This window comes from Ammospiza nelsoni, chromosome 5 (genome assembly GCF_027579445.1).
Source record: "Ammospiza nelsoni isolate bAmmNel1 chromosome 5, bAmmNel1.pri, whole genome shotgun sequence".
Classification (NCBI taxonomy): domain Eukaryota; kingdom Metazoa; phylum Chordata; class Aves; order Passeriformes; family Passerellidae; genus Ammospiza; species Ammospiza nelsoni.
Genome location: NC_080637.1, coordinates 110,532 through 137,075, shown reverse-complemented (window position 1 = coordinate 137,075; position 26,544 = coordinate 110,532). Strand labels below are relative to the sequence as shown.

The following is a 26,544-nucleotide window of genomic DNA, read 5'->3' as shown; positions in this document are numbered from 1 at the left end:
TCGCCTCACCTGCAGCGCATCACTGAGAGCAGAATGGCAAAATAAAGCAAGGAACAAGGCTACAAGTCCAGAATTCTGTCTTTATTTTCCAGACGCCCTGTGCTTCAGCTGTGCTCCTTCCAGGCAGCTCTGCAAAAGGCAAATTCATGTGGAGCCGGACATGTGCTGGCCCTGAGCATAGCCACGAGCTCTGCCCCAGGGCTTGAGTCAGGCTCTGTGCAGAACAAGGGCAGTGCCTTGGACTGGAAAACCTGGCCTGGGCAAGAGGGGCTGTCCCACCATCCACTGTCCCCATGTGCCTTGGCTTCAAATCTGATGTCTGCTGGGCTTCCCCAGGCTGCCAGGGAGGCTCTGCAGCACTCTGCACATAAGCACAACGGCTCGCACAGGCCGCCCACGGCCTCAGTGCTGCACTCGGACACGGAGGTCTTGGCACTGAGCCGAGAGCTGGTGGCACTGAACTCCTCACTGGAAATGCTTTTCTTTATGGCCAGAAAAGTTTCCCTGTGCAGCTGTGGTGTGTGCTGTGGCTCTGGGTGACTGGCCGGGGCTCTGCAGCTGGGCCCAAGCTCAGATGATTCTGTGGCTGTGGGGGCAGCAGCCCAATCTGCAGGTGTGCACATGAGGCACATGAGCAGAGCCAGGAGCACGGGCTCACCGGGGCAAGGGAGATGACACAGGCAGGTGACACCTGCAGTCACACAACCCAAACACACTCATCTGTAGCTCAGTTACCAAGAGATACCCGACAGGATCTAATCTGTTCCCAAAGAAACCCACTGGAGAGTCAGAGCTGGGACTAGGAGGCACACAGCCTTGCTGAGAGAGAGCAGCTTGCCATTTCTTAGTGCACAACATGTGCTGATTTTACGCTTCAGGAAAAGAAATGTTTCTGTAATGCACCTGTTGGGTTGGGCTGTTGCTCCTATCCAGACAGGCTGTGAGCCCCTCAGCCCTCCCTGCTATACACCCTTCTGGACTCTAAAAAGTCCTTGAAGCACCCTCAGTGCAGTGTCACTGGGCACATCAGTCTGACCAGCGGACACCTTTCTAAGGAGCCCCTGGAATGGGACAGCAGGAAACAGCAGAAACCACACAAGGAAAAAGACTGGGGAAGTTGCCTCAGAGAAACAAAAAACCCAAAGCACTCCAAACAAAAGCCCCAAAGCCAGCCAACCAGAAACCCAAACAAGAAACCTCCAGAAAAGTTACATTAAAATGGATAATTTTTAACCTGAATCCCAATGCACCTTTCATGTGAGTGTGCCCAGGATCAAACACTGAGCAGGAATGCCACACTCCTGCACAGGTAGTGCAGGCTTGGCCAACTGCAGGGTGGTCCAGAGCTCACCTCAGAACCACACTGAACTCTAAAGCTTTGGAGCCACAGAGGCACCCTCTGCACACACTGCTGGCAGTGGCAGTGATGGGCTGTGCTCACACAGTTCCTCAGGTGTTCCTGCAGCCTCTCAGGTGTTCCTGCAGCCTCTCAGTCCCTCAGGTGTGCTCCCACAGCCCCTCAGCTCCTCAGGTGCTATTCTACTCAGCTGTCCCTGGTTTATTCCTGCAGTGATGGTACCTGCATCCCACAGAGGAACAGTTCCCACAGCTGAACATCCACCTAAGAGGTACTGGCTTGAGGGAGGGCTTTACTTTTGCATTTCTGAAAACTGTTTTTTAAATATCAGCAATAAAATGTTTTCTGCTGTCCTGCTTCCCACACGCCCAGCCTTTTCCTCACATCTGTGATGAAGAGTCAGGCTTTTCAGGAGGCTCCAGCAGGCACAGAGGACACGAGCTGTCACAGAATCACTGGGACATGGCTTGAGCCAGGCCAGAGCAGGAGCTGGGAGGGAGGCACAGACACACCTGTGCCCAAAAGGGTCACACAGACCATGTTCATGTTTCTCTGGTCCACGCTGCAAACACAGCTCGTCCTAAAAATGGAAACCCTTCCTTGGAATAAACACAAATTTGGCTTTCCCAGGGCTCTTTTCCCTGACCCCTGATTAGGATGAGATCCAGGGCCACAGCAACTGACAAAGGTCCCACAGCTCACATCCCTTCTGCCTTGCCTGGACTAGATTTGCTATTTCTGCTCTGGGAATTGCCCCACTGGGAACAGGACACACTCCTGCAGGCTTGCTGGCTGACAGGTGGGGCAGCCTCGATAGAAGAGACCTTGCATTGCACTCATATGCTCTTAAACCATCCCACCTTTCCCCCTGGAAGTGGATGGGAATCAAAATCCTCTTGGGCATAAGACAAAACATTCCCTCTGGCACTGCCAATTTGCCCCTTGATATTTCTCTGAATGTGGATGTACCAAGCTGATCCAAATGAAGCTGATAACACAGAAAAGGCTAAAGCAGAGAGAGGCTGCTGTGCTTTGACACTGGCCAAATGCCATGCACCTACAAAAGCCACAGAGGAGGGAAAAAAATTAAATGGAGAGTTCATGAGTTAAGGACTGTGAGAAAACACTTCACACCATGGTCTCACTACGGCCTGCAGAGGGATCTCAGCTCTGGCACCTGGTGCACCTCCTGCCCTTCCTTCCCCACTGACCTTGCTGTCTCCAGGTTGTTTCCCTCACATGTTCTCACTTCCCCCTCTTCTCTGGCTGGAAAAAAAACAAAACAAACTGTGCCCACTTCGTTTTGATCTTCTTCTTCAATATGAGATTCACGAGAGGTGGAACGTGTTGGTTTTGCACAGCCTGGTTTTTGGTGGGGGGGGGCACAGAGGTGCCTTCTGTGAGAAGCTGCTGGAAGCTTCAACCATGTCCAGCAGAGCCAACCTCTGGTGGCTCTGAAAATTCCATGGGGGATGCAGAGATCCACCCACAGCCCATGGGATCCATGAGGGATGCAGAGATCCATGAAGGATGCAGAGATCCACCCACTGTCCCTGGGATCCATGAGGGATGCAGAGATCCATGAAGGATGCAGAGATCCAGCCACAGCCCAGGGTGAGGTGCCCATGCCAGAGCAGGTGATGCCTGCAGGAGGCTGTGCTCCAGTGGCAGCCCCAGGGGACAGGGGCCCTGCTCCCAGGCTGGAGCAGCCTGTCCTTGGAGAGCTGCACCCCGTGGAACAGCGACCCACGCTGCAGCAGTTTGGGAGGATTGCTGCTCATGAGAGTGGACCTGTGCCAGAGAAGTTCACAGAGAGCTGTCTCCCACTGGAGGGACCTCACAGTCTCACAGGGGAAGGACTCCTCTCCCGGAGCAGTGGAAGAAAATCTCAGTGATGAAACCACCAAAACTCCCATGCCCTGTCTCCCTGCACTGTTGGTGGGAAGGAGGGAGGACTAGGGGGAAGAAAACGTGTTTTAAGAGCTTCTTTTATTTCTCATTATCCTGCTCTGGCTCTGTTAGTAATAAATTCACTTTGTACCTCTAAGTCAAGCCTATTTTGCCCTTGGAGTGTTTTCTCCCAATCCTCACAAAGCCTTCATTAAATTTTTCTCTCCTCTGCAAAGTTGTGGCAGAGGAGGGTGGATGAGTGACTTTTGTGGGTGTCTGGCATTTGGCCAGTGTCAAACCATAACAGAGGCAGAAGCTGGGAGGGAAGCAGCTTGCACTGTGCTAATTTCATTGCAGAAGCTTCACATAATTTGCTGGGAAGAGGCCGACTCTGCCATGGCACTGTCCCCGCCACCAGCCTTCATCCACCATCTCAATGTGCGTGATTGTGTCATCAGGATCAAAAGAAATCTCATCATCGCCATCTGCAAAAAAATTCAAGAAAAGACAGTCACAATGCAAAAAGAACCCCAGAGAGAGCTGGTTCATGCTCTTCCTCCCACCTTCCCCCAGGCAGAAGTGCTCTGATAACCCCAAGAGTTTACTTCACCCAACCCCATCCCACAGCACAGATAAAGCAGAGAAAGAGCAAGACCTCACAGATGAAAGATGAAGTTTCTCTGTTGCTGTCCTGCTCTGGGCCAGGACAAGGCTAATTTTTTGCAGTTGCTGGGAGGGGCCATGGCCACGACACGGAGGTTATTCTGTACCACCTCATGTCATTGCCAGGGTGGGAGAAAGGGACTCTCGATTCCAAGGAACACTGGGTTGAGAAAATATGGTGGAGGGAGCCACCCAATATTGTCTATTGGTGGGTGTTTTTCCATGTGAAAAATTTATTTTGTTATATCTTTTGTTATTAACATTGTTGCTGTTACTTTTCGCTTTCTTATTGCTGTTTCCAAAATTGTCGCTATCTCAGCCTGTGATCTTTGCCTTTCTGTGCCTCCAATTGGAGAGAAGCGATGCTTGCTGGTAGTTCTAAACTGGAGAATAGCATTCCTACACCATGATGTTCCCAAGCCAGGTGTCACTCTGCTTCCCAGAAGGAAGAAATGCAAAGCAGCGAGTCCCAGTCCTTGACCCCGCTGTGCACAGCGCCCGGGCAGACCCACCTCCTTGGTAATCATAGAGAGCCACTGCGCACATCCCGGGGCTCTGCCCCTCGGGGCCATGGGCCGTGCTCCCTGCAGCACACAGGACACACAGGTGAGACACAGGCTGCAGCATCCACACAGTCCTGCTCAGTGCCACCCTCCAGCCCAGCTCTGGGAAGCCCTGTCAGCAAGGAGAGGTGCACCACAGCCCAGAGCAAGGACTGACTTCCCTCCCCTCCCTCAGGGAGACAGTTGGGCCCTGATTTTCATGCTTCTGTCCCAGGAAAAAGGCTGGGAATAGCTCCAAGCTCTTCACTTGCCACAATGGTAGCTGTGTGTGATGGGAGCAGTGACAGCAGCCCATGCAGTTTGCTCCTGGGTGTGGACAAAGGCCACCTGCACTCCTCACACCAGAGACCCCACCAGGTCTAGAGCAGGTCCCCAGAACAGCAGCCATATGAACAATGGGCTGAACCAGAGGCACCCCCAGGCCCCAGGGCAGCACTTGCCAGGAAACTGCAGCCAGAGCATTGGTCCACATCCAGCTTCTCCCAGGGCTGGGGCAGCCCCCTGCCCAGACCCTGATCCAGCAGATTCCTGCTGTCCACTCCAGCATCCCATGCACCTCATCTGTACCTTAGAGCTGGGCAGGGGAGCAGGACACAACCAAGTCTCTACCACAGAAGCTGCTATCCTGACCACAGTAGATTTCAGGATAAAAATTCCCTCTGCAGTTTGTCCCATACATCCAGTGAGGTTAGTGGACAGGTATGAGCTTCCCAAGACACTGGCTATTCCATCAGTACTCACCCAGGTGGGGATGGCTCTCTCTGGGCTCCTGAGGAAGGATCACCTCATAGTCTTCACCTCCATCTCCTCCAAAGTCGTAGGTGGCATCCAGCTTCCCCAGCGCGGCTGGCAGCTCCTCATACTCAGCACCTCCACTGGTGCTGTCACAGTAGTCAGAGGGCTCTGGCAGCTCCTCATAGTCCCCACCAACATCCAAACTTTCATTGTAGGTGGGCTGAGCCTGGCTGGGGACCTTGCACAGCTCTGCGTCCAGATCTGCTGGCCTTGGTGGCAAAGTGGGTGGTACTTCTTCATCCTCCCTATTGGGGTCCTGCCGTGAGATGGGAAAGGGACAGCAAAGTCACCTGCAAGGCACCCACCACAGGCAGCTCTTTGGTGACTCCCAGCACCTGACACGAGGCAGCCCCTTTACTGCTGCCAGGGCACAAAAGGAACACCATTCCCTGCACACCAGAGAAACAGCTGAGCTGCTCGGGCTGTGCTGAACCAGCAGCTGGGATTGGCCCAGAGACCCTTAGGACTCACATGTCTGAACTCTGTTCCTACTTGACCACAGCCAGTGGCAGTGCCACTGCACCGATCCGCTCCCAGAGCTTGTCCTATGGGCTCAGCAATGTCCCACGGGGTCAGCAGTGTCCCATGGGCTCAGCCATGTCCCATGGGCTCAGCCATGTCCCACGGGGTCAGCAATGTCCCACGGGCTCAGCCGTGTCCCACGGGCTCAGCAGTGTCCCACGGGGTCAGCAGTGTCCCATGGGCTCAGCCATGTCCCACGGGCTCAGCAGTGTCCCACGGGGTCAGCAATGTCCCATGGGCTCAGCCATGTCCCACGGGCTCAGCCGTGTCCCATGGGCTCAGCAATGTCCCACGGGGTCAGCATTGTCCCATGGGCTCAGCCATGTCCCACGGGCTCAGCCGTGTCCCATGGGCTCAGCCGTGTCCCATGGGCTCAGCAATGTCCCACGGGCTCAGCAATGTCCCACGGGGTCAGCCGTGTCCCACGGGCTCAGCCGTGTCCCACGGGTTCAGCCGTGTCCCACGGGTTCAGCCGTGTCCCACGGGCTCAGCCGTGTCCCACGGGTTCAGCCGTGTCCCATGGGCTCAGCCGTGTCCCACGGGCTCAGCCATGTCCCATGGGCTCAGGTGCTGTGCAGCCATGGCCCACCCCCAGCCCAGTGCTCCCCCTTATCCTTCCAAAGCCTCCCCCACCCTGTGGCTCCACGTCTCCCTGCAGGGCTGCACACAAAGCACAGCTCCTGCCAGGTGCAATCCCCTCTGCTGCTCCCTCCCAGCTCTCCCAGGCTCCCTGGCACCTGCTCTCCTGGTGACATGGGCTGGTCCCCAGCAGCGCCCCTGGGTGCCCCTGCTGGCACGGCTGCAGGGGCTGCCCCAGTCCCAGCGGGCTCCTTCTCTCTGGGAGGGATTTCCTGCTGGAGAAAAGCCATCAGACTGCTCAGTCCATTTGAACAATGGCTGTTCACATTCCCAACAGAGCAGCTCAGAATGTTCTCCTCCACCTACAAACCTGCTCTGGGCCTAGGCACTCACAGGTTGGTGACAACAGCTGGGCAGCCCCAAAGAGGAGCAATGTGGGGGGACAGCTCCATCACTAACACCCCACTGTCCTCTGAGTGCAGGAACAGCACCAGGGGGAAGGCAGGCAGACACAGGGGCTGGGGCCATATCCAGTTTGCTGGGATGCATCCCACACAGACTGCTGGGATAGCAGTGCTGGGGAGCAGTAACCACACTGTGTGCCAGGCACCTGAGGCAAAAGAAGCTGAGGCCAGAGCACAGGTTGAGTGCAGGTATGTCCCTGTATGAGTGTTTGCTCTGCTGAAAAGGAAAGTCCAGTGACAACTGTGAAACTCAGTGGCCATCCTTGGCAGATGGAGGGAAGCAGTTTAGGCAGGAGGTTACCATCAAGAGACTAGACAGAAGGAGCTGCAAGGCTCTGAAGAAAAGTCAGTGTCACGAGTCTTGGAGGACCCAGCAGGACAGCCCTGGCTCACCTGAGCCCGCCGGTGCTCCCGCCTCCTGCTCTCCTCCTGGGCCTGCCTCCTGCTCTCCTCCTCTGCCGACTGTGCCATGTGCTCAAACCGCAGCCGCAGGCTGCTGGCGCCACTGCAGGCTCCTGTGAGGACACAGCTGATTGACCCAGCCCTGCGTCTTCCTTCCACCACCCCCAGCACCCCGGAGAAACCCAGACCTCTGCCTCTTCCCGAGAAACTTGCAGTCAGCCTCCTTCTCCTGCCCTCCAGCACAGGTTATCCCACCACAGCACACACCTGCCAGCAGGCTGCCACAGAAGGACTGTGAGGCCCACAGCTTCCTAAGCCCAGGGCTAGTGCTCAGGTCTCACCTGCCTCCAGGGCTCTTGTTTTCTCATAGGAGGAGGTGGGAGCTGCCATCTCATCAAAGCCAGCAGCACTCTGCAAGAGGAAGTGAAAGAACTGCTCAGCCCATTGGGCAACGCCAGTGCTGGCTTTGGGTACTGGTGATGGCAGGCTTTGCTCCCAGGTACTTTTGTCCTCACCTGCACACCTGCCCTGGGGAGGCTGCTGGCTGCAGTCCCCCCCTTCTGACACCTCCCTGTCCTGGGGATGTGCCTGTCGCCCCCCAGCCAAGGACACAGGTGTCCCTGCCCAAGAGAGCTGGAAAGGTGCTGTGGAGCCCAGCGGGGAAGGCTGAGCAGAGACACAGGACAGCAGGGCTGGGGATGCTCCCTGTACCATAGCAGGGAGCTGGGGGGATGCCTGGGGGCATGCATGGCTATCTGCCTCTTCCCCAGGCCCAGGGACACTGTGCATCCCCCCCGTGGCACGAGGCCTGGAAGCACTTCCCTGCTGGCCACACAGCTGCCTCACCTGCCACGGGTGTGCAGGGGCACAGGCTGGTAAGCAGCACCTGTGTGCAAACACCTGCGGCACCACCGGCTTCAGGAGGGATGGAGAGAGGCTGGGCTGGGAACAGGATTGGTGGGGAGGGTGCAGGAAAGCCAAAATGAGATATAGAAGGCTTAAGGGTTTATATGCTTTCATGAGAAAACTCTTTCATGCACAAAGGAACGAGCAGGTAGGAGCCACTTCTCAGCCTGACACTTTCAGCAGGGGCTGCCTGCAGGTGTCAGAATAGGCTGGTGGCCGACCGTGGCAGCAGCTCCGGCCACAGAGAGCAAGGCACAACTTTCCCAGGCATTGTGCTGGGGAAGGCTGTGAGAAGATGGGAGAAAAGAATGTTAAACACTTCCTATCTTCATTTATTGTACTTGTTGTTGTGAACATGTAGAATGTGTTATGGAGATTTGTTCACTAAAGGGTGATTTCTTGACTGGCTGCTAGTGATAGTGTTTAGATTCAATTGACCAATCTGGTCTGTCTGAATTGGACTGTCTGCAAAGGATGATGAGTTTCTTAATAAGCATAGTACAGTATAATAAAGCGATTGATCAGCCCTCTAGAATCAAGGAGTCAATGCTAATTATTACCCAGCGGGGACCCATGCTACGATAGCTGACTGCAGCCATGGAGCACAACAGCAGCTCTGCCCTCCCTGCAGAGAACACACCTGAGCAGGTAAACCAGCCTGCAGGCTCAGGACCAGGTGTCCACAGGTCACAGCAGAAGCCTGAACATGCTGTGTATATGACAGCATTTTTATTTTGTGTGAGCTTTAGTCTGATACTGAGTGTCCAGAACTTTACCAAAGGGGAGTTCAGGCTGCCTGAGAGTCTGTTATGCTCTGCTCTGGTGCAGCAAATTCAGCATTTCTCAATTCCTGAAGACCAGGCAATCTGAAACTTGTTACTTGCCCAAATAATCCTTATTTTTACCATGTTTGTTTATGCTTCAGTATTCTTAAAATGCACAAATTCATGTTCACTTTCAGCCAAACAAGAACTGCTTATCTCCTCTCTGCATCCTGCTTCCCAAAAGAGCCACAACCCTTTTACCCAGTCCTCATGTGCTTTTGCATGTTGTTTTTGACCACATACAAGGTGTGCCTTTTGTCAGTGCACCTCCATTTGGCTAAATTCAGAGCTAGCACGAATCTCTTGTGAGGGCAGGACAGCATTCCCTCTCTGAGGCAGGTCCAGCCAGCATGGACAGGACCACGGGGGTGGTTTCACTGTGTTTGCATCCCCCCTGCTTCCTCGTGCTCCCGAGCATGGTGATGCTGCTGCTGTACCAAACACAGCCCGTGCCCCAGCAAAGGAAGGAGGTCTCAGGGAAGGCACCCTCACTCCTCTTCCAAATGCCCCAAGCCCCAGGAGCTGCATCTTTTAGGCTATCACATGCATGCAGATCACAGCCACTCTGGCCCCACCGTGGGGACCAAGCCCTCAGGGCAGCTGCCAAGCACAGAACTGGTCCCAGTGCCTGTCACCCCACTCTGAGATGGGACTGCAGATGAAGCTTTGCTTGGCGTCAGCCCAAACAGAAAACCTGAACCAGCAATTTGGTGACCTCTTTTCATGCACAGCAGATTGATCTATGCCATCCCATCCCTGCTGGAGTTTGTCAAGGTGTGCAGGAAGATTTAGCACCTGAGCAGACCATGAGGCACTCCTTGATAGGAGCGAAAAGCCTGCAGAGGGTAACAAACAGCAGAGAAGTGAGAGGTGACAGAGAGTGCCATGAGGAACTCCTGCATTACAGTCTCCCCAGGCTGCATTCCTCTGCACCCTCTGGTTCCACAGCTCTGCACTGGGTACTGGGACCTCAGCTCCACTGGGGGAATCTTCTCTTTCAGCTGGGCAAAAAGCAGTGGTTATAAGGAAGAAATCGCAGGCTGCAGCAGTCTTACCTTATCCACTCTATCCTTCTGGACCCCATAACGGCCTCCAAATCCCTTGGCATAGTCTATATGGAAAAAAAAAAGTTATTTTAGAGTATTTTCTATTTTGTGTACGCTTCTGACTTCAGTATGTTGTGACCAGTGAAATGAGTTTGCATGTGTTATTATCTCTAGTTAATTCCATATGTGATGAGACACAGATAAAGCTAAGTGCTCTGGACAGCAGCTTTTAGGACCTCCCTCCTTTCAGCTGAGGGCACAGGTGTGCAGGGCTGTAGCTGCCAGCCTGAGCCCAAGGCACCAGGGTGAGCCCAGTCATCCCAGCGTGTCCCTGCTCAAACATGCTGCACACAAGGCACTCCTGAGATCTGCTCTGCCTCGTTCCTCTGTGACAGCTCGTGCCTTCAGAGTGTGTCCCGTGTGTGCAAAGAGCAAATCTGGGTGGAATCGGGGCAGGGAGGTTACAATGAGCTCATGGTTAGAAGCGTCCCTCACAGGGAAAGGCAGAGTCTGGGAGTCCTGACCTGACTGAGGGAGCCACACTGTGTGTCCCCCACTGATCCAAGCTCTCCCGACTCTGCCCTTGTGCTTTGGGGTTCACTGTGTCTGCAATGTGCTGGACACATTCTGCTTTCAGCAGCTGGATCTCTTACTATGAACCAGCAGCTGGATCTCTTATTATGAACCACAAGCTCCAGACACAGGCCTGTGTGTGCTCCAGGGAAACTGCTGCCACCTCTGGCAGTATTGCCCGACCTCTTTGGGATGCATGGGGCTGCACTTCTTCCTGATGGTCCCAGCCAAGGGCATTCTTGTCCTGGCGATCCCTCTGGACCCCAAACTTCCCACCAAAGCCCACAGAATAGTCTTCAGCCACAGGGATCCAGATCAGGGCATGGAAGAGAACACACAAGGGAGGGAAAGAGACAAGTGGCAGCAGTGTGAGCTCAGGCTGTTCTCACAGGTTTTCCATGCCCAGAACTTAGAGAAAGACATGGAACAAGACCAAATTTCCCCACCAGTGCAGCAGCAACAGCCCTCCCTCCTCCCTGGGATATGCCACCTGCTATTAGCACCTGCCTGAGCGTCCCCTTCACCCTTCTTTTGGTGATATGCTGTCCAAGAGACCCCTGTGCCCACAGAACCCTTCTGATCCTCTTCCTTTAGCCTCAACTCTTAGCAGCCATGCACTGTGCAATGGCTTTCCTCACCTGGCCCTTCTCAACAGCTCCCTGTACTCTTCCACCATTCTTGCAGCAGATTGCAAATGCCCTGCACTGCCCTGCAAGTGTCCATAGTGGCAGTGGGCACAGTGCCCAGCTCCAGCCTGGCACTGCCTGCTCCCCCTCCTCAGCTGGCTCCCCCACCAGCACCCCCAGCCCCTCCAGCTCCCTCAGTTTTCCCAGCTCACCTGGCTGCCAGGGCTCACCTTTCTGAGAGTCATGCTTCTCTGCCTGGCTCTTGTAGTCAAATCCCACAGCTGCTTTGTCCACCTTATCCCTTTCCACTCCATAACGGCCACCAAAGCCCTTGGAGTAATCTGAGGTGGAGCATGGAGTCAAATGCTGCCCTCAGGATGGGGCTGGTGAGGAGGGGACAGGGAGCAGCACTGGGGAGGAGCCCCAGGGAGAAGGGACAGCAGCAGAGATTATGGAAAACACCACAGAAAGTGAAGGGTTTGAGGGGACAGGGTGGATGGAAGGAAGCACCACGGATGAGAGCCCACAGGAATGGGAGCACAAGGCAAATGGACAAAGGGCACCAGGAGACACAGCAGGCCAGGAGGAAAGAAGAAAACAGACATGCCAAGGACAGTGGCACATGGGGCCACAAGGGAGATGGACTGGGAACAGAATCTGAAACAAGAGACAGGAGACTGTGCCACAGCCAACAGCACAGGATACTGGGAGCAGAAGAGAAGCTGGGCAAAGAATCAAGGGGCCACATATGCCCGTGGACTTGCCTTTCTGGGACGAGTGTTTCTCCACCTCACTCTTGTATTCAAAGCCCACTGCTGACTGGAACAACAAGGGGAGGACTGTCAGTCATCCTGAGGGCCAAGATGGGTCTCAGCCTCCCTCCCCTGGGGCCAGGCTGTCACTGGCTCCTGTCTTGTGCTGCAGCACACGGGGGCAAACACCACAGCCCCTGGAGAAACAGTGCTCTGCCTGGGTGGGACAGGCCCACCACAGCAGTGCCCACCAGCCACCTCCACAGGTGCCCCAGGCTGTGGGGCCACTGCCCTGCACACCAGCTGAGCTGTGCCTCAGCGCGACCAGGGCACAGGGCACACCCTGCACGCCCTGAGCTGTGAGAACAGCCCCAGGCTGGCGTGTGGCAGCGCTCCAGGGCCAGCACAGGCCACAGGTCTGGGTTTCAGTTGCACTGTCCAACACACCTTATCGGCTCGGTCCCGCTGGACGCCAAACTTGCCACCAAAGCCCTGGGCTGCATCTGTCTGCGAGGAGTGCTTCCCAACATCAGCAACGTACTCGTGTCCCACTGCGCACTGAGAGGAGAGAGTGTGACATGAGCACTCATGGGGGACAGGCAGAGGCACCACAGCTGCTCCCACACACTGCTGACCCACAGGTGACAGGTCCAAGCTGGCTGGGCCATGGTGCCCAGGCTCTCCACGAGGCCTTTGCCAGCAGCAGCTCTGCTCAGAGGCCTGGGAGCAGCCTCGAGGGCTGTCACCTCACAAACGTCCCCACTGCCAGCTCATTAGCACAGCGTGGGATGCTGAATGCCATCTGCTCTCAGGTGCTGGTGGAGTTGCATGGTGGATAATCACAGGGTAGACAAGAGAAAAGTGCAGACAGGCACATAGAGCCAAGAACTCCAGGCAGAGCTCTGGCACCCATTTCCTGTTTGTGTATCTGACAGTGAGAGCCAGCAAACCTGGCCACAGGCCAAGCCAGGAACCCACTCTCCCTGCTGGAGCTGCTGTGGCCAGGAACCACAGACACTCTATGCCACAATGGAACAGCTGTGCTCAGACTCTGCTGGACCACTGTGAGGGTGCTTTTGTTGAGCAACTTCTTGGCCTTTGTCCAGTTTCACCGGGATGCTGCAAGTGTTCAGCTTCTGCCCCTTCTGCCGAGGAGCGTATGCAGTTCCTGACTACAACAGCTCTGGCAGGGAGAGCAGGGAATTTTTGAGGACAGTCTTTCTCACCCTGCCATCCTGGTGTTGTTCAATCCCACAGTGACCACACCTATGGAACTCTATTTCAATTTAAACATCTCACTTCTGAGAAAGAAGCATTATATGCTGAAAGGTGCAGGAAGAAGCGTGATAATGATTATCACAAAAAATAGACCAGATCTGATGTCTAGGGCTTTATCTCAGGGAGATATGAGCTCTCTAATGCAGAATATGAGGAGGGAATTACTACACATTAGTTCTGCAAGAACAAGTAGGAAGGCACCAGATTTAATTGTTACACAGCAGGCTTGAACAGCCACAGAAAGCCTTTCACAGCTAAAGGGAGCATTGCAAAGTTGTAGAGAGGAGTTACACAAATTAATTCAAATAGATCCTGGAGACAGAGAATAGGCTAGCTGGATATGCGTGAATCCATGCAAACTCTCCATACTCCCCCTTCAGGGTCAGGCCAGAAAACAGAGATACCCCCTCCTTTATGAGAAAAGCACTTTTCCACTGCGGCTCAGGGAGGCCTTCCACAGCTGTTACCTTATCCATTCGGTCTCGCTCCGTTCCAAATTTGCCCCCATAGCCATAGGATGCCTTGGGGCCAGTCTCCAGCTCCTTCTTCTTGATGACCTCGTGTTCCTCTGATACCTTGTTCCTGAGCTGATGGATGCTGGAGACAGAGACAGGGCAGGCAGGTGTGGGATTTGGCAGAGCCAAAGCCCAGCAGGACACACAGGCAGGACCAGCTGTGCTGTGTCCCCGCGGGGCTGCTCCCCTGCCCTGGTCCCGGTCCCGCTGCACTCACTCAATGTGCTCAGCCCGGCCTGAGCCCTCGATGGTTTTGGCTCCCCAGCGCTGCTCCCGCTCGGAGATGTCATTCTGCGGACGAACGGCAGCCGTCAGCCCAGCCTGCACGGACCAGGCCCAGCCACACAGACCAGGCCCGGGCCACAAGGACCAGGCCCAGGCCGCACGCACCAGGCCCGGGCCACAAGGACCAGGCCCAGGCCGCACAGAGCAGGCCCGACTGGTACGGACCAGGCCCGGCCCGCACGCACCAGGCCCGGGCCACACAGACCAGGCCCGGGCCACACAGACCAGGCCCAGGTCACATGGACCAGGCCCAACCGGCACGGACCAGGCCCGGCCCGCACGCACCAGGCCCGGCTGGGGTCCCGCGCCCCATCCCCGCTGGGCCGGGGGTCCCGCGCCCACCCCACGAACTGGGGTGACACCGGCATGTGCGGAATTCTCCGTTCGGGAAATCGCTTGGTAAACTGCACTGACCCCAGCCCTTGGGCCTGGCCATCATGGCCTCGTGTGGTAGCTTTGTGGAATCTCTGAACATGTATTCCATAAAGTGAAGCATCAATAAAGTATTTCCTAATATGGAATAAAACTGAAAATATGTATATTTGAAAGAGAATGAAAAAGTTAATACCAAGTCTTATTGTGTTTATGCTTAGTTTGAATGCTTCCACAAATAGAAGAAATAAAGTAAGCAAAAAAATTTGACAGTGTAGACTTTTCCTAAAACATTAATAACTTGAAACTATGAGAAAGGAATTTGATTTTCTGCCCCAAACTAGAATTTCTTACTATAAATAAGAAATAGTTAGGCAAGACTGAACCTCACAAACAGAGGACTCTTGTCCAACAGGAGAGGCTTTTTGGAAAGTAATAGAGAAACAAATGGAAAATGAAAACCATGATCCTATATGAATGCAGAGGGTTCTCCAGGCTGAACCCTTCTGCTCTCTCACCAGCTCAACTCAGTTGAACTAGATAGAAAACGAGTGTAAGAGGCACAGAGCTGCACCTGCACAAGCTGACTGTAAGCAGAGTAGGACTTTTCACTTGGAAAAAAGATAAATGAGGAAAATCTTGTACAGTTACGAACAGTGTGGAAAAGAGAACATTTGTTTGCTGTGTCTTGTAACATATGTTGTAGAGAGGACAAGGGAGTTACCCTTGTAACAAGGAAGTTTCTTAAACTAGCAGGTTGGAGAAACCCTGCATATTCTGTCCTCCTTAAGTGTCATTACTTGTAGCCAGACATGGGGTATGCAATGGTGTAGAACACTCTGGAGACTGAATGTGGAGATGTGTCAGAAGTGGCTCAGGCAGGTGAGCTGGCAGTGCCTGGCAGGGGCTGATGGCCCTGGGCTGACCCTGCCCTGAGCTGCAGCCCTGCCGAGCCCTGAGCCTGCCCCAGCAGCCGGAGCCCAGGGCCAGGAGCTCTCCACACCACACCACACCACACCACACCACACCACACCACACCACACCACACCACACCACACCACACCACACCACACCACACCACACCACACCACACCATCGGTAGAACAGTTTCCACACCAGACACTCACCACGAAATCAGGGTCCGTGTCCCAGTCGTCTCCCTCAGCCTCCACCTTCACCGACACGTCGTGTCCCACAACTGCTTTCCACATCTGCACAACAGGGACATGCTGTCACCCAGGGTGGCCACAGCTGGCTCATGCTCAGTCACAGCAGAACCTGGGCTGGAAGGGGCCCTTACAGGCCACCTGTCCCTCATATGGCACAGGGCACCCCAAGAGAGCTGCTCCAGAGCCCCAGCATGTCTTACAGCAAAGCACACAAGGAGTATAGGTGCAAACCATGGCCTTCATGCACCCTGACTGCAGCGGGAACACACACATTATAATGTAAATGAATGCTGGCATCCAGTTACCAGGTTCTGCTTTTCCAGCACACATTATTTTTCTGTGCTGTGGGAGGCTGTTGCCTGAGTTATCCCTGCTATTAGTTCAGTTGCACACACCACGGCATGCTCCAACACCATGACGCTGTGCTGTTGGAACTGAGGTGGATTCCTCAAGCCTCCGTCTGCTTTTCAACCTTTTAATCCCTGCCCATAGCCTAGAGAGGGGTCAGAGCAAGGCTGGACGGTGGTGTGACAGCACCGGTGCTGTGTGGGGTTCATGTCTGTCACATGGACAAAATGGGAAATGGGGCTAAAAGCACTGAAGATGTAGGGCTGAACGGGCTGAGGCTGTGGTGGAACTGCTCCTGAAGGCCTGGAGGAAGCGATGGGCCCAGGAAGAGGAAGTTAAAAGTAATGTGAAATCTAAAACTGCTACATTTCATTTTCAAGGTGACAGTGAAAACAACATGATGAACCCCCCCCCCCCCCGAAACAACTTTTTCCAAAATGAGAGACAGAGAGAAAAGATTAGTTTACTGCCTGTACACCCCAGAGCAATCACTCTCACCAGAGCTCCATTCCTCCATATCCCACCCTTTTTCTTCCTGCAGTATTGAGGAACTGCAAGTTCTCTGTGTTGCCCAAAACAGCTTTTTCGTGGGGCAGAGAGAAAGATGGAAGAGAACGTGCAGGAAAGACTGAGCTGGGCCCTGTTCTCCATCACACCAAACTGTGACCAGATCAGCAGGAAGGAGGGGAGCTCCTGTGTGCTGGATCTTCAGTTAACAGCAGCTTTTACCATGTGCCCAGCTGTGCCAACCCCTCACTCCCATGGCTGTGTGGAAGCCTCAGACAGCCCTGAGCTCTTGGGGCAGTTGTCCTCTGTGAAAGCAAATTGTTTATGCTGAATAATTAATAATTCTTTGTTTATGCTAAGTAATTAACAGTCCCACATCAAAATGGGAGCACTTAAGTGAGCAACCTTCTGGTTTAGTGAGTGCACTGCTCAGTTTCGAGCTGTCCTTTACAGAGAACCAGCACTGTAAGATCAGGGAGCGAAGAGAAACCAAATAAGGACAGCAGTGATGATTCTTTCTTTTGTCAAACAAAGGCCAGGTAGTCAGCTAAGAGAGAACATGAAGGGCTAAGGCAGATACACAGTCTGTATTTAGGTTTTTGGCCTTCTCCAGGTGCCTCAGGATCACAACCAGTCTGTGACATTGCCCACTGACAGCAATCCCGTGCCAAACTGGATGCAGTTAATTGCAATTAGAAGCAGGGGCTGTGGAAACGCTCATGTGGACAACACAGCCCCTTCTAACTAACACCTTTCTTCTCCTTTTCCTGTCTCTCATTTTTTTTGGCATCTCTCAGCCAAAGACTTTTAAAGTTTGCTGCTCATTTTTGTAAAGCATAAACCAGCAATAATAACCAGCTAGCACAGGGCTGCTCATCATCAGGGCAGCTGATCTGAGCTCAAATAAGATGGTTCAAGGTTTTAAATACTGCTGTAAATGGTTCTTGACCCCCCATTCTCCAAAGCTGCTTGCCATGCATTGTGCGAACCATGACAAACCACAGGCTGTAATCACATCACAAGGCTCTGTCATATGAGAAATGTCTGTCCATATGAGAAATATCAGCCAGGGTAGCATCTCAATCCTTTTTTGTCCCATTTTCCCCTAGGAAAACATCCACTACAGCACAAATACAGGGCTACCACACAGCACAGTCATGCTGGTAGATTTGGAAGTGTGGTGGCTTAGAGCCTCAAACACAAGAACCACAATGATGACAGGACAACAGCCTGAGAAGCAAATGTCGAGCACTGTTCACTTAAACATGCTCTTAGCCCACCAAAAACTACACATTTTTGTAGTAATTTCTCACTTTCTACTACCAAAACCCCCTCAAGTTTTCTTACCTTTAAAGGCTCACCAGTTCCTGCTGGTAAACTTGCTGCTTTTTGCTCAGGCACCTGCTGAGCACAGCTTTGGGCCTGTGTCTGCTCCGAGTTCCTGTTTTAACTTCAGCACTTTTCACTTCCTGCACCCCAGCCCCCAGCTCTGCTCGACTTGTGAGTCCCAGAGCTGGCCCCAGTGCTGCAGCTCCCCTGCAGTGCTGCAGTTCCCCGGCAGTGCCGCAGCTCCCCGGCAGTGCTGCAGCTCCCCTGCAGTGCCGCAGCTCCCCTGTGCTGCAGCTCCCCCGCAGTGCTGCAATTCCCCTGCACTGCTGCAGTTCAGCCCCCCGGCAGTGCTGCAGCTCCCCTGCAGTGCCGCAGCTCCCTTGTGCTGCAGCTCCCCCGCAGTACTGCAATTCCCCTGCACTGCTGCAGTTCAGTTCCCCCGCAGTGCTGCAGCTCCCCCGCAGTGCTGCAGCTCCTCTGCAGTGCCACAGCTCCCCAGCAGTGCTGCAGTTCCCCTGCACTGCTGCAGTTCAGTTCCCCCGCAGTACTGCAGCTCCCCTGCAGTGCCACAGCTCCCCTGCAGTGCTGCAGTTCCCCTGTGCTGCAGCTCCCCCGCAGGCTGCCTCTGCCCTGAGACACTGATGCAGTGCAGACACAGAGTTCCTCCATCAGCACACTGGAGCCCAGCGGATCCTAGCACACTTGTGTTCTACAGAAGACTCTCACATGGGTATAAAAACCAGAGTTCTGGTGGAGGCACAAATCCTGGAGCCATGTCTTGAGCATGCCTTTCACTTTCAGTATCTCTCCCCATCACTTGGAGGCTTGAGGAGAACACTAACTGTGCTCCTGAACCTTTTCCATTCTGCCTTGGGGCCTGAAAACTGCTCTGATCAACAGGAACTTGGGGTTGCTGTTGCACATCACCAGTACCCACATGAGAGAGCCAGAGTGGGCACAGTCCAAAGGCTGCACTGAACTGCAGTCAGCTCTCCAGTGACACCTGTGTCTCGGACTCCTGGGGGCAGCAAGCACTCCTGAAAAGAGTCCAGCACAGGGTGCTTTCATGGTGCTCAGGAGCAACTTGCCTGTGACTGCACCCTCTGTTGTTTCTCCTCAGCAATGGCCTTGATGCAGCTCTCATTATCAGGGGGGGTTGCTCTGCCCTGGGTGAGGGCACCTGCACAGGCTCCTTGCACCTCATCATGAGCTTTGTCTGCCATTCCCAGACCCTCACACCTGTCCTGTAAAGGGAGCTGAGAGGATCAGGAGGGCACCCCTTAGAGCTCCATGCAGTGACTCGTACCCACCCCTGGTACTGCCTTCCTCCTGGCACGTAACCACACCTGTCCCAGCCTCAGGGTGCTGCTGAACTGGCCTGAGTGCCCGAGGATGACAGAGCACAGCTTCGTTGGCCGACCTTCCTTGTCAGCCTTTATTGAAGATAGATCAAAAATCAAGGCAGGACAGGTCTATTGGACAAGAAACAAAACGTTGAAATGTTTGAGACAGGAACAATCAGCTAAAAGGCCCCACCTTTCATCAGGTCAAACCACAAAGCTGTTCAGTCAGCCTATGCTTAGCAGATCAGGAGATCCTTTTGAGGTTTTATTCCCATATTTAATCTAAGCTATAACTGTTCTGTCTGTAGGCATAAAACATTTAAATGTATCTGAGGCCTCAGAATCATGCCTTTGTTCAGTTCAGGGAAAAATGCATGCGCTTTAAGGAAACATGCTTCACTTATAATCCTTGCTCCTGTTAAACACAGTGCAAAACATCATCTACAGCCTTACAACAGCCCCATGGAGGCTTTTGTTCCAGCGGTGGTTGCGGACTATAGCAGTGACTATGAACAAGGGTACCTGGTTTTGGCTACACAAAGTTGGGACAGTTGAACGACCAGCACGTTCTAGCTCACTGCTGCCAACTTCTCTATCTGTCCTGGGGTCACACAACTCTAACAAGGTGCAGTGTTCAGGCTAATGTGCAAAAACAAACCTAGGCAGGTATTGTTTCACTGGAATCGCTTTCACGATGCATGCAACGGTTTGGGTTGGAAGGGATCTTAAAATCATTAGTTCCACCCATCCCTACCATGAGACATTGCCCATTCAGGTGCTATTTCCTTATTCTGTCAGGTGAACAAGAAGCGAGATAGGGACAAAAGGCCATCACCCAGGCATTCACTTGTATAACGAAACAGCTTCTGCAGCGATCACACAAGGCAGTGCACACAGAGGGGACCTGCAGCCCCAATGTGCCCCACACAAGGTGTGCTGATACAGCAGCACTACACCCTCCACTTGCAGTTACATGGCAATGTTTCACAAACTCCATCTGAAAAATAAACTTTATTATACATACAGGAGTTCATACCCCAGGAAGATATGGACAAACTATTTGGTCATTGAATTTGACATAGTTAGAGGAAGTTCACACTGACAATCACAGACAGTCCACAAGAGGATATCTGGTGCCAGTGCTCTGGACCTGCCAGAGATCCAGCTGGTTTAGCTACCAGTGAAATCACTCCACCGTCAAACAGGCTTTCTGCACTGGCTAGAGCAGCTTAGTTTATCACCAATATCAAAAGAACTACCTCTTTCCCATGGGAAAAATGTGACTGTTAATGCTCTACTGAGAGGCAGATGGGATTCTCCTGGCCAGTACTCTGAATGAAATGACCACTCAGGATCTGGCAGCGAACACCACTGAGCTTCCTTTTCATCCAACATTCTCCTTTTGGAAGTGGGCAGTCTCAAATTTAGGAGGTTCTTAGAAAACAAATGGAAATAGATCCATATTTCCATATATCATAAAAGATTCAGTCCATTTGTATCATTTGATTTGGGTCCAAACATGCCCAAACACCAGCACCAGCTTTCTACACCAGAGGTTCTAAAAGCAGAAGGTTTTAGAACTCTGGCTCCTTCCTCAGCACAAGGGAGAGAGTTTATTTCTGGAGCTTCTGCATTTGCTTTGGGCCCACACAGCACATTATGGACCCCTTCAACACAGCCTGTGCAGGTTCAGTCTTGTGACAAGTATTTAGTGGATGAGAAGGCAGGAGCAGGGCTGCTCTACTAGAGGTAAGGCAGCACCTTCCATCATAAGAGGTGCACAAATACTATAAATAGGAGGATTTTTAACTTAAGAGCTAAAAGGTTTCATGTTTCCTATTCATTTTAAATAACTAAACTACTGGCATTATTTTTACAGACTTGTCAGGGCAGACATATGACTGATTTTGAATGGAATGCTCACCACAGCCAGATATACTAATTTTGGCCCTTCTTCAACAGGAGATGCAACTGAGCAGGAAACATGATTTTAAAATTCACATTCCTTAAAGTGCCCATAACTTTCTTAGGATATGCATTTCAGACAGCTCTGAGCCATGGAGCAAATCTAAGGGGTGGAAGAAAGGGAAGACAATTCTCCTACATCCAGCTACAATGTTCCCCCAACCTCACTTATGGATTCAGCCTAAGAGGGGGAAGATTGTGCAGTTTTAGAAGTGCTGAAGTACTGCAGCAACACAAGAGTATTTTTCGTATTCCTATTGCAGCACAATACTATCTAAAATGAGTGGTAATGCTTCCAGGCACAGGAACAGATGCTGTCCCTGAGGCTTGCAGCACAACCCTGGCTCAGCAAACGAAGCACTCCCATAGAAACACCAAGGGAAGGGCAGATCTCCTGGAGCAGCTCCCCAGCACTGACAGCAGGGGCTGGGGGCAGCTGCTGCTTCAGGGCTGGTTTGGAAAGGCTGGGACAAGGGCTGCCCTCCCGTGAGGGCGTGCAGGCCCTCAGCATGCACAGGGCTGAGGAAAAGCTGCCACTCCCATTCACAGGTGGCCTGTGAAGCACAGGAAGAGCAGGACATGGACAGCAAGCAGGTACGTGGCCACCAGCAGGGGCAGGTGGGCCCGGGAGCGGAGGAGAGAGCGCAACAGGCGCCGCAGTCCAGGAGTACTCCGGCTCTGCAAGAGTAAAGAGAGAGCAGTTACTACAAGGAGTGGCTGTGGCCCTAGCTGCCTTCATCCGGAACTCTCCAGACCATGGAGATAAGTTTGTTTAAGCTAATGAGCATAAACCTTCCCCAAATTGCTCCACAGTCAGATCCTAACACTAGGGCAATCCTCATGAAATGCTCCCTTGCCCTGCTCTCTGCAGGCTGTCCATGAGCCAGCCCCATCCAGTTTTGTTTCCAGCACGGTGAGAGCAGAAAAACTACAGAGTCCCTGACTGATTTATGTGTGTCTACAGAGGAACTGAAGTGCTGTAGGTTCAGTTTCTTGAAGCAGCTGGGGCTCACATAATTGACAGCTGTGAATGTTAAATTCTTACTCTGCTGGAATTATTGTCCGTGGAGTCGATCAGCAAGGACTGCTCATGCCCTGGAGTCATATCAATGCTGGCACTTAAGGAAGATGACCACTCACTTGACTGCAACCTGCCACAACAAATATGAAATTAAATTCAGTTTTTTATTATGATGTCCCAAATCAACACTGTAACCAAGCTTAGGAAAGAAGGCATTTCTCAAAAAAGGAAACAGCCCCTGCAAGCAAACTGGTTTCACTTGCCAAGAGCTGGTTCCATTTGAACAGGTCTCATGCCGCCTGAGCTCACATTGAGCAAAAGAACAGGGTGGCTCAGCTACCAAGAGTCTTTCTTCCTTTCAAGTGAAATTTTATAGTGTGACTTGAAAGAAGTCAGGGCAGATAATACACCTGTATGCTTTAAATTCTATGAAATTATTTTGGAAGCCAGCTCTGGCTGCAATAGTGCTGGTTCTTCCTATTTTCTAGTGACAGAGGCAGTAATCACATCCTGGGGCTATGGTTTATTAGTGAGATCAGCTGCAGGAGGCTTTTATAGACTTTAATGCCAGAAGGAGCTATAGTTGTCCAAACCTTGTAGCAATTACCAGGGAACTTCATCCAGAATTCTTCCATACAGACCATTATTTTTTGACTAAATCAGCAAGTGTGTCAGAAGAAAGGCATTGTTTTCATGTAAAAGACTCCACTAGTCCATAACTCCAGTTATTTGAACTATCAGGAAATGCACAGCATGCGTGCCTACAATCAGGTCATGCACTAAAGCCCCCTCCATAGTCAGTGAGGGGAATCAAGCATTTTTAACCTGCTGCTCACTGCATCCTAATGCCAACATCTAGTCCAGACCAGCTGCCTTTGCTCTGCTGACTCTGAGGGCATCCATGCAGTGCCCTGAGATGGGCAGAGCCCTGTGCAGTGCACAGTGCAGTGCTGGAGAGGGGGCACGGGGCAGGACAGGGGGCTGGGCTCAAACTAAGCCTGGGAAAAGTGGACAAAAGTCCTTTCTCGTAAGTGTTTAATTGTTTATCAATAACCAAATCAATGAAAAGTTGATGTTAATTGGCAATACATTAAAAATGAGTGACATTCTTCAAGTCAAAACTGTTTCAGCCATGACAGACAGGTGCTTACTGGGCAGATAAATCCCCTGGAAGCATGAGAACTCCTCTTCAGCCTGCACCCAATTCTCAGTCTCCGAATCTATTTTCCAGTAGTTAATTTAACTAATCAAGCAAGTTGGCATCTAACTTCTAGACAGAACTTGTCTTAATGTCTAATCATTTGTCTCATCCTATCTGCCTACAATTGAAGGAACAGTAGCCCAGGGAGGGTGTGATGCCTTCCTCTTTGAGATACTCAACAGCCATCTGGAGAGGGTCCTGGGCAGCTGGCTCTAGGCTGAGCAGGGGGCTGGACCATGTGGTCTTTGGAGGTACCTGAACCCCTTTGGACCCCCACCCTCAACCTTTCTGTGATTCTGCCACCGACATGGTAGCTGTCTCTGTGCCACCAGTGCCATTTGACAGAGGGATGTGATGAAGTGCATATGAAACACAGAGCTAGCAGCAGCACACTTCTGTGGTGATGGTGTTCCTTTGCTCAAGCTGCCTCACCTCCTGATCTGATCCTGTGCTGCAAAAAGAGCCTCCTCTGCAGCAAGGCGACGGTCCCGCTCCTCCTCCAGCTGCTCCTCCAAATACTTCATATCCTGCTTTGTGCTGCTATGTAAGTGTTCTGTTTCAGACAACCTGTCAGGAAGTAACACAGCATATGCCAAAAAGGCCCAAATCATGGACCACTGTGTTTCTATTGCATTCACTGATGCAGTGTGTGAACAGACTCAAATTACCTCCCAGCTCACAGAGGAGACTTAGTCATCTTTACTATATATAAAATATTTGGAAAACATGAGAGAAGATAAATCTCTTCAAGCTTCAGTTTCACATCAGGAAGGACATCCTTGCCTCTGTCACCATGGCTCCACCTTCTGAAAATTATTTTGAAAGGGTTTGAGGAATCATGTGCCAGATCTTAGTTTCAGAAACTTACAAGGAATCCTGTGCTACATCTCAATTCCAGACACAGTCTCAGGCTACAACCCTGAGACCAGGACCATTGATATACTTCACCAGCTACTGAGGATTCAGCCTACCAGATTCAAGATGCTGGTATTTGGCTGGCATTGCTGCTGTATGTTATCCTTGTGGTTTTTTGAAGCTCCAATCCAAAGAGATAACTAATGACAGCTATTAAGTGCATTCAACAGTTCCTCCAAGTCCACAAGATCCTAGTGTGGGACTGAGTTTTCCCAACACTGGTGCAGAGTAAAAGCATCAGGCTCATCACTAGCCTCAAGGCCTCCATCAGGACCAACATCCCCACCCCTGTTTTCTCAGACTTTCTTTACCTCAGCTGCAGCTCCTGCAGTTCAGGTGTGTAAGTGCCTCTCTGTGACTCATTCTTTTCTTGGGGTGCTCCTGGAGCAGCGTCTGTTGCGAACAGCTCCTGAAAGAACACAAGAACGTGCTGCAAACTGTACTGAATCAAGAGGGCACGCAGCCACTACAATGCTGGACAGTTCACAGAGCCACTTGCAGTGAGCTTTCCCCCGCAGTGCAGCAAGGCCAGCCCCCTCACCATGCTCTTGTCTGCAGCCTGCAGCTCCTGGAGCTGCCTCTCGAGCACCAGGCAGCGGTTCAGGACCTCGCTGTAGTGCGGATGGCTCTCACAGGTGCCCCGACTGCTCCCTCGCAGCTGCAGGGAGAGGGCATTTTTCTCCTCAAAAACCTGAGATAGCTGAGAAGAGAAAACAATCAGCAAGCAAAGAAATTGATTTTGTGAAAGCAAAATTGTTCTCTGTCTAGTTGAGGGTAAGAGTTCTCTTGAGAACATATAACTGCCACGCTGCCCATCACTAATGTCAAAAGATCAGTGACAATCTCCAAGAGTAGCTTGTGGCAAACGTTTCTGCAACAGGAGTCTCAAAACATCAAAGAGATGTACAGAATACTACCTGTCCAGAAAAAGATTTCTACAGTGCTGATATTGACCTAAACCTTTTAGAAATATCATCAGTAAATTATTATTTTTTATTCTCACTTTCACCTTGAACACAGCTCTCTTTCTGAAGATGAATAAATTCTGGGTCTTCCATTTCAGAGTGGGAATTGATCGATTGTGATTGTGCACCGAAATGCAGGAAGTGTTTCAAGCTAGCAGGCAGAAGTGAAGATGACAAGCTTGCCTTCCCAAGGAGGGACTTCCTTCAGCAGCCCAGAAAGCAGGAGGCTAGCAAGTGCTCCTGACCATAGACATGGAAACTGCAAACAACTTTCTTCATATGGTCTCACTCTCTGGTCCCTTTGGCCTTTACCTCCCCCATTCAACTTCTTTCCCCCACTGTCCCCTCCATCTGTCCTCTCTCCTCCCCTCTCCCCTTCTGTCACCTCGGCAATGGCAGAAAAGCTGCTGGTTCAGACCCTGTCCCTGAGCCTGCTGCATGGGATCTGCCTGGGGCCTGCATGTCCTTCTGGTCCACAGGAGCAGCTGTGCCCCTCATGGCCTCTCAGTGCAGAGCTCTGGCTCTCACAGCTGCCAGATGTGCTTCTGGTCCACAGGAGCAGCTGTGCCCCTCATGGCCTCTCAGTGCAGAGCTCTGGCTCTCACAGCTGCTCACTGAGGAGAGCAGGGCATGGGGAATGCGCTCTGCTGCTGTGCCAGCCCTGTTCAGCAGCAGTGAATCCATCACTGTGATTCTAACACTGCTTTGCTGAGAGATCCAATTCTGATTTTGTGTTACTTCATTGAATGCCTGCAAGGACAGATCCACTCTTGCTTCCTGAACCCTACTGCAGCCAAACCCTGCCCACGTTCCTTCTCCCTGACTGCAAGCAAGTGTAAGACGTATCAGTACCTTGCTGTTTAACTGCTGAATTCTGAGCTCTTTCTGGTGCAGTTCTTTCAGACTGTCACTTAGCTGGGCCTGGAGGTGTTTCATCTCTGCTTCTAGGCTTGAAAAGTCCCCTTTCAGGACTTCTGGAGAAATCTGCCAAGGAAAGAACAATGGAAAATAGACTGCTGATGTGACAACTCGCTCTTGTGTTTCTCCTCTCTTTTCAGTATTCCAAGGTCAAACCTAACATTATTCCTAGACCTGGAACCTGATCTGCTCAGGCAAAAGAACAAATGGGGAATAAACAGAAATATCCTAAAAGCCATCTGAAAATACAGTCAGGAAAGAGCACCAAACTTGCACATATGATGGGTCCTGTTCAAAAGTTGTCTTAAAGCTGTTTGCAACACAGGAAGAAAAAAAAAAAAGGCTCATGAATGAGAAAAGAAAATACAAACAAAAACCTAAAGTAATGTCCACACTGATCTAATCAAGAAAGACCAGAAGGCCAGCACTGACGGATCCTCTTGGAAAGCAT

At 52.0% G+C, this 26,544-nt stretch overlaps 2 protein-coding genes across 5 annotated transcripts in view; both read right to left on the bottom strand.

Annotated features, from left to right (window-relative positions):
* Positions 1–66: 66 nt before the first annotated feature.
* LOC132073873 (hematopoietic lineage cell-specific protein-like) lies at positions 67–17,874 on the bottom strand. Of its 3 annotated transcripts, none has more exons than XM_059473158.1 (15): positions 17,784–17,874; positions 15,540–15,623; positions 13,973–14,046; positions 13,708–13,837; positions 12,410–12,520; positions 11,975–12,029; positions 11,441–11,551; positions 10,768–10,878; positions 10,021–10,076; positions 7,577–7,646; positions 7,227–7,348; positions 6,528–6,644; positions 5,215–5,524; positions 4,423–4,494; positions 67–3,732 (listed from the first exon to the last, which is right to left on the bottom strand). In XM_059473158.1, exons 2-15 carry the CDS (start codon positions 15,621–15,623, stop codon positions 3,596–3,598), a joined length of 1,560 nt encoding a protein of 519 aa, XP_059329141.1. In that variant the 5' UTR covers positions 17,784–17,874; the 3' UTR covers positions 67–3,595. The 3 variants fall into 3 exon arrangements, with proteins under 3 accessions (XP_059329141.1, XP_059329142.1, XP_059329143.1); XM_059473159.1 differs by having other exon boundaries at positions 6,528–6,641; XM_059473160.1 differs by lacking the exon at positions 4,423–4,494.
* A 2,230-nt stretch (positions 17,875–20,104) lies between these two features.
* GOLGB1 (golgin B1) overlaps positions 20,105–26,544 on the bottom strand; it is a 40,292-nt gene continuing 33,852 nt past the window's right edge. For both annotated transcript variants that reach the window (XM_059471658.1, XM_059471657.1), the window contains 6 exons: positions 26,028–26,159; positions 24,752–24,910; positions 24,522–24,619; positions 23,728–23,862; positions 22,119–22,224; positions 20,105–21,751 (listed from right to left, as the gene is read on the bottom strand). In XM_059471658.1, coding sequence (XP_059327641.1) covers positions 21,617–21,751; positions 22,119–22,224; positions 23,728–23,862; positions 24,522–24,619; positions 24,752–24,910; positions 26,028–26,159 — 765 coding nt within the window. In that variant the 3' untranslated portion in view covers positions 20,105–21,616. The remainder of the gene's footprint in view (positions 21,752–22,118; positions 22,225–23,727; positions 23,863–24,521; positions 24,620–24,751; positions 24,911–26,027; positions 26,160–26,544) is intronic.